The sequence below is a fragment of the Protobothrops mucrosquamatus genome, unplaced genomic scaffold (genome assembly GCF_001527695.2).
Source record: "Protobothrops mucrosquamatus isolate PMUCROS unplaced genomic scaffold, P.Mucros_1.0 scaffold_155, whole genome shotgun sequence".
Taxonomy (NCBI): domain Eukaryota; kingdom Metazoa; phylum Chordata; class Lepidosauria; order Squamata; family Viperidae; genus Protobothrops; species Protobothrops mucrosquamatus.
This window is the reverse complement of record NW_015386231.1, coordinates 329,891-346,076: the sequence shown is the minus strand read 5'-3', so window position 1 is coordinate 346,076 and position 16,186 is coordinate 329,891. Positions and strand designations below refer to the sequence as shown.

Below are 16,186 nucleotides of genomic sequence, written 5' to 3'. Positions count from 1 at the left end.
TCATTAACCATGGTTCAATCAAGGCACAATCCCAACATGGTAGTTTGGACCCAGGAATCCTTATGGCTCTAAAACATGATTTACAATCTTGACTCAAGAGTGGGAAGGAGCATTTATGGGCAACATGGCAGGCACTGCTACATACTGAAGTCCTACAGCCACGGTTTTTCCCTCCACGCAGGATTGTCCAAAGGGATTCATCACCCCGTCCGCATGACTCTCAGCCACCCACTTCTTTGCCGACCTTGGTTAAACCAAATATCCCCCAAAATCTGCCTATTTCAGATCAGACTCGTTTCATACAGATCCCTCATACACACCAGGACTGCGATGTTGCCCACTGTAATTCAGAGAGGAGAATAAATGGGCTGCCTTCTTCTCATCTTAATCCCACCCTCTTTAAGGCTTTAAAAAAAAGTTATTTCTGCAGCAAACATAAGAGCATGTTGGACTACAATCCCCAGCATCCTTCACCAATGACCATACTGGCTAAGGTTACTGGGAATTGGTTTTCTTTTCTTTTTTCTTTTCCCTTCAGGGGGCAGCATCTAACCTCGGTCCAACAAAGGACTAGAAACCTGTTTCATCATGAAGAAAAGGGCTGGGGCAGCTGCTGGCATGAGAAGGAGGAAGGGAGGAAGGAAGAGAGAGGCAATTGGTCTTCCGCTGACACAAAGCAAAAACAAAGCTGTGAGAATAGGAAGGGAAAACAAAAAAAGGTTTGTTCTTTCCAACATTCATTAACTTTTAACAGCTCCTCCCGGCTTGTGTGCGTAAGCAGCAGCTGGCTGAACTGCAAGGGAGGGAAAGAACTTCCTTGTTGGTGTCTGAAATTGGAAACCTATCCCCCCCCCTCCTGCCCTCCCCCAAACACAGGAATCCAGACCCTAAGCAAGGGAGATCAAACAGGACCAGAAAAAATGAAGCCAGGAAAAAATCGGGGAGCAGGGCCCCGTCCCGTTCAAGAACTGATTGAAGTTTGACTAAGTGTGCACACACAGTCTCAGGACTCCACTGAAGACCAATCAGCACACTTAAAGCCAGGATGAAAATATAAAGTTGCATGTTGGTCAGGCTAACAGCTGGCTGGTCAACCGAATAGCAGAGCTCAAAGCTTTGGTCCCCGAGGGGATGAGATGACCTGCAACTTGCCCGCCACCCCCTTAGCCAATAAGGCAGCACTATTTTTATTTTTTTTAACAAAGAACCCCATGGACTCTACCCCTCTTTGCTACCAAGCCCTACACTGCCTAAACCCAGATTCCCTTGCAATGTGTTGCTGATGGTGGAGAAAAAGGGAGGGAAAAAAAAGCAAGCTGGCATTGTTGATCCATTGGGTGGCACTTGAGAAACACACGTTCCACAGTATGTCAGGCACAGTTCGAGAGGACAGGAGGACCTTAACACTAGGAAGAACAAAACCAATGCCCGCTCCCTGCAATATAAATATTAACAAAAAAAATCTCCAACTACTTTTGGTTGCTTGGAGCTGAAACCAGCTGAAAATGTATTTGGGGGGTGGGGGGGGAGAGAGAGCGGGAAATAGGAGAGGCCACACCAAGGAGGCACAGTTGCTTGCTGCCAAGCAGCTGCAGCACAGAGACAGCAAGGCAGTTGTTAAGGCAAATGATATGAAGCAGGCTTGTGCGTACAGGGAAAGTCTCCTAGCTTCAAACAGATTCATCCCCAACTCATTGCCACCTTCCAAGGGGCTAAGGACTGTCACGTTACGGTGATGGAACCCAGAGCAAATCCCGAGTGGGAAGCTATGCCTTCAGCATCATCAAGCAAGGTAAAACCACCAGGGGACAAACATCAGAATCCTTCCATCTTCCAGGCAATCCTTCACACTGAAAGACAGCGGAAGAACTGGCTTGAGGATAGGCACCCTACTGACCTGGCGGCCTCCTAGCTGGGTGCCGCTTAAGGCAATGAAATCACCTCCTCCCCCCTCCCCCCAAAGAAACAGATCAAAGCTGGAGTGTAGGGACACTTCAATCTTTGAGCAAATAAGGAGTGTGGGACTGGCTAGCTCTGTCCTCACTTAATGCTATGTCCTACTAGAGTTGGGGGGGGGGGATCCTTGCAAAGGGTTTTCTATGTCCGTGGATCTCAACCTTTCCTCCGAGGCAAAACACAACTGCAAGACAGAATGTTAAAACAAATAAAACACCCCACACGTGAGAAAGGATTCCCCAAAGCCAGCAGGGGCAATGAGGGCTGGAGGCGCGAAGCAAAGGTAGCTTCACAAAAACAGGCGAAGAAAGCAACCACTTCAAAACAACCCAGAAAGATCCTGTAGATCAGAAGATCAGGCAAAAGCAGAAATATCTGAAGAGTATAGAGGAGGCCATCTTGACTCCCTGCCAAGAGATGACCGGTCTCCACATATTTTCACGGGGGGGGGGGGGCTGTGTAAGAAGCACTGCCAAGAATATGTAAAAGCAAGTGAGGAGGATGTACCTTTTAAAGAATCCATCCAAAACATTTGGCATTGCCTTGGGGAGGGAGGAGGGGAGGGAGGGAGGAAGGAATCCCCTAAAGGTTGGGGTGCAGTGCATAGATACTAGCACTATTGGGAATGGGGTGGGGTTATTTTGGATGTCCCTGCTCTTGATGGAAAGGCTAGAAGCTCTAGCATCCAGCCATACCCTGGTTGGAAACTGCTCTGGCATCGCACAGAAGGCGGCCAGGGCAGATTATTGCCTCCAAAGTGCTTGTATCTGCCTTGTGGCAGGGTGATGGGGAGCAATTGCACTGTTCCCTTTCCCTCCTGGCCAATACTGAAGGCACAGAGTGAAAAAAAAAAAGGAGTTTCCCCAGTGGCCACAGCACGAGGAAAATGTTAGGGTGCCCTTAGTTGGCCGAGGCTGGTGTAGACATCTTCTGCTCCGCTCAACTCCTCAAACACAGGAATCAGGTTCAGCAGCTCAGTGTCTGTCATGTCATCAAACCAAGACTGGACCGGCACCTACAGGACAGTTAGGAAGATAAAGAGAAATCCATCAAAAGCGTGCAGGCAGGGAACAGGGCATCATATTTTGGAAAAATAAAGCAGCCCAGGCAAAACTTAGGATTTGGGGAGTGGCATTAAAATGTAACAGCAATTATTTCACTCTTGGCTACACTCCCTTTTGGCCCCTCTGGGTCAGGCCAAGGCTAGTTTCTCGTTGTTGTTGTTGCCGAAGTCGTGTTCGACCCATCGTGACCCCATGGACAACGTTCCTCCAGGCCTTCCTGTCCTCTACCATCTTCTGGAGTCCATTTAAGCTCACGCCTACTGCTTCAGTGACTCCATCCAGCCACCTCATTCTGTCGTCCCCTTCTTCTCTTGCCCTCAATCTTTCCCAGCATTAGGCCCTTCTCCAGTGAGTTTCTCATAGTGATGAACAGATGCTCTGGGAGTCCTAGTAAGCTAGAGATGAGGATATAAACCTCCCTGCTCTTCCCCCCTCCCCCGTAATGGGCATTTGGGGAGATGTTGCTCCCAAGTTGGGAGGCCATGTTGATATTTTTAAGACCTATCTCCCTTGAGAGACCGGTCTTTCAGGAATTTAGTCAAGCCTTTTAAAAGCTGTCCAAGTTAGTGCCTATTAGCATATACCGTGTTAATGAATTCCATTACTTCATTATGGATTGTGTGAATAAGGGAAGGGGGGTATTTCTGTTTTTCTCCTTCCAATCCAATTCGGCTGGATGGGCCCTGGCCCTTGTGTTTTGAGAAAGGAAGAAAAATAAATAAATCTCTGCCTAGTTAGAAGTGATGGTAGTTTTCCTACACCGGAGAGTGAAATCTGAGAACTGCTTAAAGTTGGTTTTAAGAAAAGGGAAGATATTTCAAATATTAAAGAGGGAAACAAAGTGGCCTGTCACTGGGATGATGCCACTTTAAAATGCAAGAAGCTAGACAGTGGCTGTAGGAACACCAGTCAACAAGAGGGAATCAGCTGAATTCTTTCTGATTATAATCTTGGTGTATAGGACAACATTCAATAAACTGGGAAAAGAATCAGAGGAGGGACTTGAGAGAGAATTTTTCAGTCATCTCTACACGAAGACTAGAAAGTCTTGCAATGATGAGGCAACAAAGAAGATTAGCAACTGCCTCCACACTGTTCCTATAAGTGTCTGGCTAGGAATCTGAATAGAAGCATGTCCCCCATTTTGTCACTGAAGAGGGAATGTCATTCCCAAAGCAGACCATCCGTCATTTGTGTTTGGCTCAAGAATGCAAATGTCACAATAAAGACCACCTTAAAGGGAGAAGCAAGGGAACAACTCTTGAAGACGCTATTTATTTTTTTAAAAAAATTCTTCCCCAAAACCAGATTAAAATGGTTTTTTTTTTTAGCCAAGCGATCTTTCAAAATCAGAGCTACAAATTAATCCACTCCTTAGCCATCGTTTACAGAAGATTAGAGAGGAATGCCCACCGCATTCTCTGGATGGAAGATGTAAGAAGCTGGAGAATTATCCAGGATCAGGGTTTTGCGTAGATCACGGCCCAGCCGGCTGAGATCCTTCACGTAACATCCCTGGTGGAACACGCACGACTCCCGGAAGAGGCGGGTCCGGAAGACTCCACACTTGTCCAAAAGGTCAGTCACTGGGTCAGCATACTGGCCAAAAGGAGAGCAAAAGAGATGAGGAGTCTGCTTTTGGCACAGAAACAAAACAATCACAGTCAGGATAATCTGAACACTATGCCTCTGCAACTAGGTCCCATAAAAGCAAAATTTGTTACTTGGCATTGATATTTTTTAAATGAAGTTTTGTGGGATTGGCTATCTTCTCTCTCTCATCTCCTGTTTTTATAAATCACTCAAAGTGGTCAATCATAGCTAATACTCCTTTTCCTCCTATTTTCCCCACCTACGTGAGGTGGGCTGGGCTGAGAGAAAGTAACTGGCCCAAAGTCACCCAGTCAGCTTTCATGCTTGAGGCAGAACTAGAACTCCCAGTCTCCTGGTTTGTAGCCTGGTGCCTTAACCACTAGACCACTTTTTTTGGGGGGGGGGTAATGCCTCAGTGAGGACAACAATCCTTCCAAACATGTTGGACTTCAATACTAGGAATTACTTTTGGCGTGTTAAATAGAAATTTCGGTGGTTAAAATAACCATATCTATAAAACACCCACTTCAACAAGGCTGCCATATGTATGTGTATGTCAACTTTAGAATGGCCATCTTTTCCCCTCATTCCTAGTTGCCACATAGCAAGGAGGGGGGAGGGGTTGCCAGGTGTTGCACTAGACAAAACAGACTTTCTCTCTTGGACTTTCTCTCATGGGAACCAAGGTCATCGGCTGCTCCCAAGATTGCAGGCTGGGCGTTTCATGAAAAGCCCGCCAACAAGCTGGGTGGGGAAACATAGTTGCTTGCATAGCTTTGGGAGTGGGATTTCTTAACTTTGTATTGGGGAATTGTTATGTATCTCTTCAGACTTGGTTTCACTTTTGAAGTTCCGATACTTTGTAATCAATAAACATGTTCTTTGAGGAATTTGTAAGCCTCGGAGTTCTGCTTTATTTGTCTCTGTTGATCGGAATCTTGACAGTGTATGTATGTATGTGTATGTATATGTATACACACACACATATATACACATATATATATACACACATACATACAATACAATACACACACACACACACACACCTTCTGCGCTCAGTTATAAGGATTTAAACCCCCTTGTTGTTGTTAGTTGCGAAGTCGTGTCCGACCCATCACGACCCCATGGACAACGTTCCTCCAGGTCTTCCTGTCCTCTACCATCTTCTGGAGTCCATTTAAGCTCACGCCTACTGCTTCAGTGACTCCATCCAGCCACCTCATTCTCTGTCGTCCCCTTCTTCTATTGCCCTCAATCTTTCCCAGCATTAGGCTCTTCTCCAGTGAGTCCTTCCTTCTCATTAGGTGGCCAGAGTACTTGAGTTTCAACTTCAGGATCTGGCTTTCTAAAGAGCAGTCAGGGTTGATCTCTTCTAGGACTGACCGGTTTGATCGCCTTGCAGTCCAAGGGACTCGCAGGAGTCTTCTCCAGCACCATAGTTCAAAGGCCTCAATTCTTTTGCGCTCAGCCTTTCTTATGGTCCAGCCATACATTGCAACTGGGAACCCCCTGCAAATCTATAATTACATCTTACCAATTTCACAAAATTGAAGTCACAATTTCCTTCTTATTATAGCACCAGGCAACTTTGAAAACATCAGGCAAGCCATATGTCCGGCAAAGCTTTCTGCAACCCACTCACCTTAGCTAAGCTGGCAGTGAAGAGCACACACTCAAACAGCTCCCCCATCCGCCTCAGGAATTCATCTACAAAAGGCCGCTTCAACACATACACCTAGAGATTAACAGAAAGGTGAGGAGATGGTACACAAAGTACTGGCGTACATATCTGCAGAGTGCTTTAGAACTGGCATAGTTGAAGGTCAGGTTTAATTCCAGTGTTGCCAAAATATGCAAAGCATGGCAAATATTTTAAGCGTGAAGCAGTAGATGGAAAAGAGTTGGCAGAATGCTTCTCCGACCCATAATCCTTTTTTTTATAATTTTTATTAAACATTTTCTTAAAAGAAGATAAAAACTAATGCAAACTAGCATAAATGAGAAAAACCAGAAGAAGAAAGAAATCAAAGAAAAAAAAAAGCTAAAAACGCAAGAAAGGAAATAAAAGTAAAAGAAAAATAGGGAAAAAAAATACAAAGAAATAATGTCAAGTCTTCTTTACAGCGGTTATAAGTCTCATTATACATTTATCTCTTACTCTTAAAGGTTACAACATAGCTCTCTTCTTTCTATAATCTCTTCTGTCTAATCAACAAATCCATAAATCATAAGTACAGTTTATTTCTGTTTCATGCAAAAAGTCCATAAAGGAGTTTCCAAACCGCAATAAATGTAGATATTGTCTTTACTCTGGTCAGGGATCCAACCCATAATTCTTGTTTCACAATCCATCCCACCACATACTCTTCCCTTCATTACTCAGGCTTCTTTTATCCCTTAGGGTCTGACACACAGGGGCAAGTCACGTAGGGAGAATAACAGCATTTCCAGACTCTATTCATTATTATTATTATTTGGCAAGCATCCAGTTACAGAGATCTGTGTTGGCTCAATAAATGAATGAAGGAGTTGGGGGGAAACTTTAGCAGGACTGGAAATCTAACTTTGCAAGCATAATAAGTGCTCTCAGCCTAAGTTCTGGAACAGCTGCAACAAATCTTTTTTTTTCTTCCCCCTTTCAAATTCTGGGAATTGCATTCCCAATGCATCTTGAAAATACAATGTTTTGGAAGGTTGCCTTAGGCATCCAGTGTCTGATCATCTTAGAGGTGAGAAGCTCCTGGAGGAAATGTGGAATATAAATCTAACAAATAAAATAAGAAGGGAAGGGAAGAAGGGCAAATCGCTACGATGGAACCTCATACTGTTCCTCCCCAGTGTCACCAATGAAAGAACTGGTTGAGGTATCAGCCTTGGACAGGGAGACCTCGGTTCAAGTCTCTGCTCAGCTATTACACTCAACAGAAGATACCACATCTTAATCTAAGGTATCTTTTTTTTTTCTATAAAGATAAAAAAAGGCAGGAAGTATCACCTACCTAAATTCCTTGGAAGAGAGAATATATAATATGAACAGGAATCATATAATTATATTTACTCTTGGAAGCAAGCAGATATGCTATCAAGAAAGGTTTGTTCTCAAGAATGTTCTCAAGTTCTCAAGAAAGGTGCATTTATAATCTGCTGTATATTCTCTATAAAGGACATTCCCCCAAAAGGAGCAAGGAGACAAGTTGCTGGACGGTGTTGCGTAAAGGTCTTAAGGACCTTTACTTATTTTAAAGTGGGTGGTTCCTTGGTGTACTTATTAAGAAGCGGCACCAGCTGGCCGGTTCATGATGATCTGCAGAATCTTTTAAGTTACATTTCCAGCCTTTGCTACAGCCCACCAATTTAAAATCTGCCAAGTCCACTGCAAGAACACCTTTCTCTTATTGATAGGCAAGGAGTAAGCTACGTTATTAGAAACCAACTGCAGGCTTATTTAGCTACTATGTCAGACATTTTAGGGAGCAGAGAACTGAAACAAATGTAGATTAACTCCCAACAGTCCTTGGTGGTCTCTGCCATTCTTCACCTGGTGACTTTTCCTCTCTGGAAGCTCCTGCTGTTGCATCATCCAATCAGGGAGGTCACTATGGTAGAACCTCATTCCTACGTTGCAAGAAGCCGCCTCCTGAAACAAGTAATCAAGAATAGGCCGTGTTGCCTGGTAACAGCCTATCCTGGATTACTTGAACCAGGCTGAGGCCTTCACCGCAGGCCTTCCTCCTCTTCTCTTTTGCAGGTGGTCTTGGCTTAAGAGAAGATGCCTAAGCACACACTTGGTGCCAGGAGCGAAACAGAGCCAAACCCATCCAACTCCCAACGGTGTAAAGCAAGAGGCTTACCTCATGAGTTGTTCCCTCTATCTCAACCGGCACAATGAAGTCAGCGTTGTTGATTGGCTGAGAATTTTGTTAAAAGAGACATGTTAATTTGGCAAACAAATCCGGCGCTATTCTCCCCCTCCCCAGCAGGACCGACCCCCTTCTCAAATGTTCTGCCTAAAGGTAGTTCCTGACTTTTTTCCAGGATTTTTTCCCCCAAGATGTTATTTAATAGGCTCTGCTTCCATTTCCATTGCAAGACTCTGCATTTTGCCTCATTTTTTTAAAGATCTATCTTAAATGCCTGAAGCAATGTGTATCAAAAACCTAAATTCCTGATGAGTCAGGCATTGTTTAGTCATGCTAATTCTAACTTCTGGCAGATTCTTCCCATTTGTTGATGGGAACCACCCAACACAAATTTGTTATTATATAATTCAGTGTTCCTTAACCTCAGTGAATTTAAGATGCATGGACTTTAACTTCCAGAATTTCCCAGATAGCATGGTGGCTGGGGAATTCTGGGTGTTGCAACTTCAGACATCTTAAATTGCTGAGATTAAGAAACACCGACCTAGAGTAAGCAACACGGTGCCCTCACTAAGAAACTCTAAACTCGTAAGTTCTAAAATTGCTCCTACTACTTGGGGCTTATGAGGAGATGGAGTGATGGAGTAAACTTTGATTTTTTTTTATAAGATCATCACTCCTTCCAAGGGCAGAACATATATGAATGTGCTGAACAACTACTCCTTTTAGTATGATACAGGTTGTGCTAGACTTAGGGCCTGTTGCTCAGTGACCATTTGTAAGTTACAAAGGATCTACCTTGGGGCTACTTATGAATAGGATTCGAAGTTCCAATAGTCAGCCCCCATTCCCGTCTCCCGTGCAGTCACATGGCTGAACTTTGGGTGTTCAGCAACATGGCTGAATTCACAGTTGTTTGCAGTGTCCTGCAATCGCATGACCACATTTTATTATCATTTTGCAGAAAATTGGCACTTCCCGTTTTTGGCAAAATTGTGCCCGTAGCAAACTATTGGTTTGCTTAGCAATGAATTTACTTAATGGCTGCAGCAAAATAGGTCATAGAACCAGACCACGGGCCAATCACGTGACCAACCCATTTTGCAACCGTTGCGACTTATGACCATGATGAGCAGACTTCATTACAATCGTAAGTCAAAGACTACCTGTATGTTGGCAAATATATCTGAAAGCCATCAAACAGGAGGAAATTTAAATCAGATGTTCCCTCTGAAGCAGACCTTCATTCCCCTGCTCTAGCAGGCCCTCCAGGTCTTCCTGTCCTTGTTTATCTATTATGCAATATTACAGGAATCAGGGAGCTACTCAAGGGTTTCACCTTGAAGGAACTGTGCACTAAGGTCTCATCCAGGTCAATCACCACACATATTCGGCCCTGGTCTTGTTGAGTCACCTCAGGGAGAAGGCATGTTCCAGGAATCTAGAAAAAGGAGACGTGAGCTTAGCTTCCGCTGGCTGCAAGAACCACAGTTTGCAATAGGTGTTGTATCCTGTTTTAATTCTACAAGTCTAATTTTGAAACTTTATCTTACAGCTGTGCAAAAGTGCACAAACATAGCAACTGTCAGCAACTCTTTCAATCCAACAGATCTTTTCGCAACGTCAAGCTCCCTTGCTCCTGGGACAGATGCAGCTGGCTTTAAGGAACTGTTTGCAAATATTACCTGAGCCCTGTCTCGTGCATCACATCCCATTTCTTTTTCGATCTAAATTTCTGCCCTAGTCTGCTTTATATATGTCATGCATTCCCAAATGCTTCTGGGCAGCTTACAAAAAAAATATATGATGCTGTTTGGGAGGCATATTTAACAAGCTTCCTGCAGTTACATTGACAAGTGCAATATTTTGCCTTTTGAAAAGTTCTTGCTTCAGCAACTAATCCATCCTGTTTGCAGAGAAAAACAGCATGGCCAAAAAACAACAACCAACCCACAAAAAAAACCCAAGCCCAAACCTCTAATATTTAAAATGTGCATATCACCTCAGGTTTTAGACCTCACAGATCCTTAACCCCCACAATAAAGATACAGGTATCCTTGACTTATGACCATTCGATTAGCAACTGTTTTGAAATTATGATGGTGTTACAAAAGGGATGTAACAACTGGCCCTTGCACTAATGACGGTTGCAGTGTCCTTGGGTCACGTGATCAGAATTTAGGCAAGTGGCTTGCATTCATGATGGTTGCAGCATCCCAAGGTCGTGTGAGACCTTCCCATTTGAGACTTTCCCAGCCGGCTTTGCGGAAACAAGGTCAATGGGGAAGCCACCAGAGAATGTTGCAAATTGTAGTCATGGGGTTATCTCGCTTAATGACCAAATTCCTTAGCAAGAAATTTTCTGGTCTTAAGTCAAGGATTACTTGCACTCAAAAAATGCTTTTCTTTCCGTTAACTAACAGATCTATTTTTAATTTACTGTTATTTTTATCACAGGAGTACAATTAATACAGATGCTTTTAAAAATGTAGAATAATTCCAGCGTTATACGCTGTAGGCTCCCTATATCTTTCTATTATCTATCTCTCCATCCAATAATCACCCCATGCCCACGTTAAAGCCTCCATGACTTTATTTTCAGGCTAAGGATGTACCATTGTCCAGTTAAGTTTCAATTCTTTTTTTAAAACTTTCTAAATGCAAAGTGAGTTACATTATGTATTCTTTCAGACAAGCAGATCGCAGCATTTGGTCAAAGCCAGTTATGAACAGGTGAATTATGCCTTGAATTTACATACTGGGTTGACATATTAAAATTTTCTACAGCAAACATTAGATCCCTTTTCAAAGTAGTCATTGCCATTTACAGTTCAGAGAGCACATTTTATTTAAAAAAATTACGCTTGCTTGTGTGTCACAAGTTGATCTGTAAACTGCAACTGGTATTAATTGGGTATTTATTTATTTATTTATTTTACCTATCTTGTTTTTATCACTGAAATGTGTTTTTATGACTATACTGTATTTTATTATAATTAGTAAATATATTATACTTTTATTAATGTTTGCTGATCCCTGCCCTAAACACCATTTGCTGCCAAACTGGGCTACAAATTTAGGAAAGAAATATATACTGTTCCACATTTCTGTTCATACAGAAACTTGCAATTTTTTCAGGCAAACAGGTTAACAACTTCTCTCTTCATTGCCCCTCCATTCCTCATTATGGCATTTTTTTTAACCTCCAGGGAAAACTGTCTCTATTTATTTGACAGACAGCTACATTTTCCAGGAGCATGTTGATCCATGTTGCCGGCATGTGGGAGGACGCCTCTACAAGGCAGGGAAAGAGAGTGTGTATACACACCAAAAAAAGGAGCAGCAGTCTGCAAAGTCAAGAATATGTTCTGCCAAACTCCAAATTGTCGAATGGGGGAAAAACACTGCCACGATAAAGCCTGCTATATTTATCCCCCCGATATCTTGGTGACTTCATTTACACATACAAAACTATTGATGAACCCATTTCTGAATTCTATCATTTCTGGTTACAGGAATGGATTGAGACTATTAGCTTTCTACTTGGGATAAACACTTGTTGTAGTCCAATCTCTACTCTGAGTGAAGAAATTCCTGCTTCCCAAATGGGAACACGGTCAGTCCTGTGAATCCTCACCAGCAACTGACAGAGGAGAGTTTGAATTACACGCCATGCCACATTCCTGCTCTCAGAAATTTTTGCCCTCAACAGCAAGAGAACGTGACCCCCGTTTCACAGGAGATGAACAGAAATTTGCTTAGTCAGAGTAGGGTCATTTTCCCCTTGTTCACATATACAAATATGTGAGCACGTACACCCAGAGAAGCAAGGTTGTTAATACCAAGTGAGAGCTGGGTATCTACTACTTTATTTTCCTTCCTTGCTGCCACACACATTATTTGGATTATCACATCAAAACTGAAGTTAACTGCAACTCACTGAAAATACTGGCAATGTTAAACCAGCAGACTTGATTCATAGTAAGCAGGACCCCCGCAAATGCCACTGTTTGCTGTCCCTTACTGGGGATTTTCTCTGAATGGGGAACTCCCCAGGTCTGCCATTCATTTCCAGAGGGCAAATGAAGACTTGGCTCAAGAGCAGATAGAGATCTCTCTTGCTTTTAGAACAAACACATACCTGATAAAACTGGTATTGGAGACACTGCAACAGATCAGACTAAAAGGGGGGAAAAAAGAGGAGAGCAAAGATGTAGGTTTATGAGAAAGATGAGACTGTGACACTATTCTTCAGGGAATTTCAGCAAAGCCTCCTATCTCCCTCTGACAAGGAACAGCCATTGCAAAGGCTGGCTTCCCACACTACTATACATATTTATCACCCAGAACAATCATGGCACATGAAGAAAAAGGGTGACAGAGGAACTTTGAAAAATTACAGGCACGACATGCTTGAAAAGCTTAAGAGCAGTGTTTCTCAACCTTGACCATTTTAAGGCATGTGGACTTCAACTCCCAGAATTCCACAGCCAGCAATGCTGGCTGTGGAATTCTGGGAGTTGAAGTCCACATGCCTTAAAATTGTCAAGGTTGAGAAACACTGCTTAAGAGTGTATTTTACAACGTACTGAGGAACAGGAGAGAGGAGAACTTTCCCTTTCTGAGAACACAACTCACCAAGTTTAATTGTGCATGGTGGGAACTCTTCTCCTTAACACTTAAGCAGTGGAATAGGAAACCCAAGCTTATCCGTTAAAGGGGACTTTTAAGTCTGTTAATGCAGCACTGGTCTCCTCAATTATGCAGCAGATATTTAGGGCAAACAGATAGAAATTAAGCCGTGCTCTTACAGGCGGGGTTTTTTTTTCTTTCCAAAATAAAGAAATCGCAAGCAAAATAGATGCATTGCATCTCTGTTAGGTGTCATGGTTCCGAAAGTAGATGTTCTGGCTTGACATTAGGTTTGTATCTAATTTAGTCAACCACAGGCTAAATTTAAAAAAGCAAAGAGTAGGTGACAAGTGATTTTAAAAGCTCCTGCCCAGAAAAAGGTTTCCTATCCTTGCTATGCATAATGAGGAAGTTTTTCCTTTAATAGTGGAAATTAATGTCCTCTTTTTAAAGAGGCTATTCATCCACAGCTCAGAGACAAGGCAACTAAGCTATGTAGTTTTAAAGAAGGGATAGGTATACGTCACCAGCTATAAATTTAAGGGGTTTTTTTTCTGTCTGCTTACACAATGATAGAAAATAGAATGAAGTCCATTTCGAGATAAAACAGGTTTGCCTTTCACTGTCACACTCTCCCATTGCGATTAGCTGTGGCTTCCCAACCCATGGAGAAGCAGAGCAATCTTCATTAGGGGCAATTTATTTCCTCTTTCTATATCATATCACTTTCTGTAGATACCAGTACAGATACCAGTCTTTTCTCAACCATGTTTTCTAGATGTGTTGAGACTGCAGGCTTCTAACCTTTCCAGTTGCAAATTCTGGGAATTTCAGCCCTTACACCCTGACAAAAGTGTTGGATTAGGAAAAGCTGCCCTGATTTACAAAACAATTCTAAAAGCAATTGCTTTCAATACAACCAGGTACTTTCTTCATAAAAAGGACAAAAAGAAAGAGCCACTGGTGTTTTTCCGAGCACAGGATCGAGGGTTTGTTTGCGTAAACAAAACAAAAAAAAGAGAGATATACAGGTGGGGAGAAAATTAATAGCAAGAAAGGACATTCACAGACAGAATAGCAACTTGAATATTTGATGCCTGGGGAAGCAGGTAGAGGGTTATATCCTGTGGGCACCCACTTAACCTCTGGAATGCCAGAATCCAGAAAGGAAAAGGAACTAGATAAAGTAGCTGCCAAGCCCACTTGCTACGTTTGGAAACCCTCTGGGTGGGTTCAGCTGTCACTGCACCCGTGCTTCCTCACCTTGGCAATGGTGTTCGTCTCTTCCTTATGCAGCCCATGACTGTTGCCAAAGGCCGTCTGCCCCACATTCTGTGCACGAAGGCAACAGAAAAGCGCCTTGAAGATGCTCCGGCCACGAGGCTTCTTCGGGGAGGATTTGGACACCAACACTACAAACAGAAGAATAGATACAATAAGAACTTGTGGCAGGTCTGCAGCTCAGGAGAACATTTCATTCCCTCTGGAGCAGGGGTAGGCAACTTGGGCTCTTTTATGACTCGTGGACTTCAACTCCCAGAATTCCTGAGCCAGCATGGCTCAGCTTGGAAACCTCTCCCTTTCCCCTCAGCATGGCTGGCTCAGGAATTCTGGGAGTTGAAGTCCACGAGTCATAAAAGAGCCAAGGTTGCCTACCCCTGCTCTGGAGTAAGCATTTCTGGCAGGCCACCCTCAGGGACTTTGGATGACGATTTATCACAAATAATCAACTTTTTTTGGGGGGGGAAAGGAAATTGAATCCTTTTCCACACTCTCAACTGTACTCCACCTAGAGTGAGAAAACAGTATGGATCCATCAGCCATCAATACGTCTCATTTCTTCTTTGCTTTATTGCTGTCAATAAGTCAGTCTTCAGCTTTGGGGGAAAGGACTTCATTTTGTCAGAGCTTATGAAAAATAACGAACAGGCTGAATCTTGCCTCCATTTCTCACAATGTTCAGGAGAAACCAGCAGGTGGCACCATAGATCCACAAATATTGACCAATCCATGCATGCTCTTCCATCACTGACACTCTGGAGAAGACTGGGAAAACGTATGAAGTAGGGTTACAGGTAAGTCCTTGACTTACAATTGGTTGTTTAGTGACTGTTTAAAGTTACAATAGACTCCCTCAGAGCTACTTACAACCCCCCCACACACATGATCACATCTGGGCGCTTGGCAAATGGCCTGCACTTGCACCTGTTTGCAGTAATTCCAGTCATGCGAATATAATTTATAATGGGTTTTTTTTGACGGAAATCAGTGTTTATTTTTTTATTTACAGCAAAAAAAAAAAAAAAAGACCCTCTGGGGTCACTTAATGGTTGGTGTAAAAAGGGTTGTAAAACTGGGCATGGTTACATGGAGACTTGCTTAACAAACACAATTTATGACCGTAATTCTGGGTTCAGTTATAGCTATAAGTCAAGAACTACCTGTAGACAAGTAAAGTTGGATGGAATTACCTAGAGCAGGGGTAGGGAACCTTGGCTCTTCTATGATTCGTGGACTTCAATTCCCAGAATTCCTGAGCCAGCCATGCTAAGGGGAAAGGGAGAGGTTTCCAAGCTGAGCCATGCTGGCTCAGGAATTCTGGGAGTTGAAGTCCACGAGTCATAAAAGAGTCAAGGTTGCCTACCCCTGACCTAGAGGGGGAAAAAGGGGGGGGGGAAACTGCACTAATCAGACTTGCCTCTGGCTGTGGCCATTGTGTCACTGCAGACAGAACATAATCTAGAAAGGATTACTAAACATAGGGGCTGAAAAGCATGAGGCTCCCTATGCAAATGGGACAATTTCACAGGCAACCAACGAGAAGCAGGGAAACGACAGGCTATAGTTCCTAATTCATGTAGAACCCCCATTGGTTGGAAAAGGCTGTTTTCATCTGCTGCAGTTCTTTGCCCAGCGCAAGCTTCTTGCACTGCCTAAAAAGATCCATGAGGAACTGTTTACTTCAAAGATGGATTTTTAAATAAACAAACACCTTCTGCAATCAGGTAAAATTACTTTCTTAGAGGCTGCTTGCTATATCCTTTTCTCGAATACAGGTAGTCCTTGACTTAGGGCCGCCAC

At 43.2% G+C, this 16,186-nt stretch overlaps 1 protein-coding gene across 1 annotated transcript; it reads right to left on the bottom strand.

The window, feature by feature from the left end:
• Positions 1–2,803: 2,803 nt before the first annotated feature.
• CTDSP2 (CTD small phosphatase 2) lies at positions 2,804–15,819 on the bottom strand. The gene is made up of 8 exons (XM_015820468.1): positions 15,804–15,819; positions 14,369–14,559; positions 12,615–12,653; positions 9,813–9,914; positions 8,465–8,521; positions 6,256–6,348; positions 4,434–4,619; positions 2,804–2,971 (listed from the first exon to the last, which is right to left on the bottom strand). Exons 1-8 carry the CDS (start codon positions 15,817–15,819, stop codon positions 2,846–2,848), a joined length of 810 nt encoding a protein of 269 aa, XP_015675954.1. The 3' UTR covers positions 2,804–2,845.
• Positions 15,820–16,186: the final 367 nt, after the last annotated feature.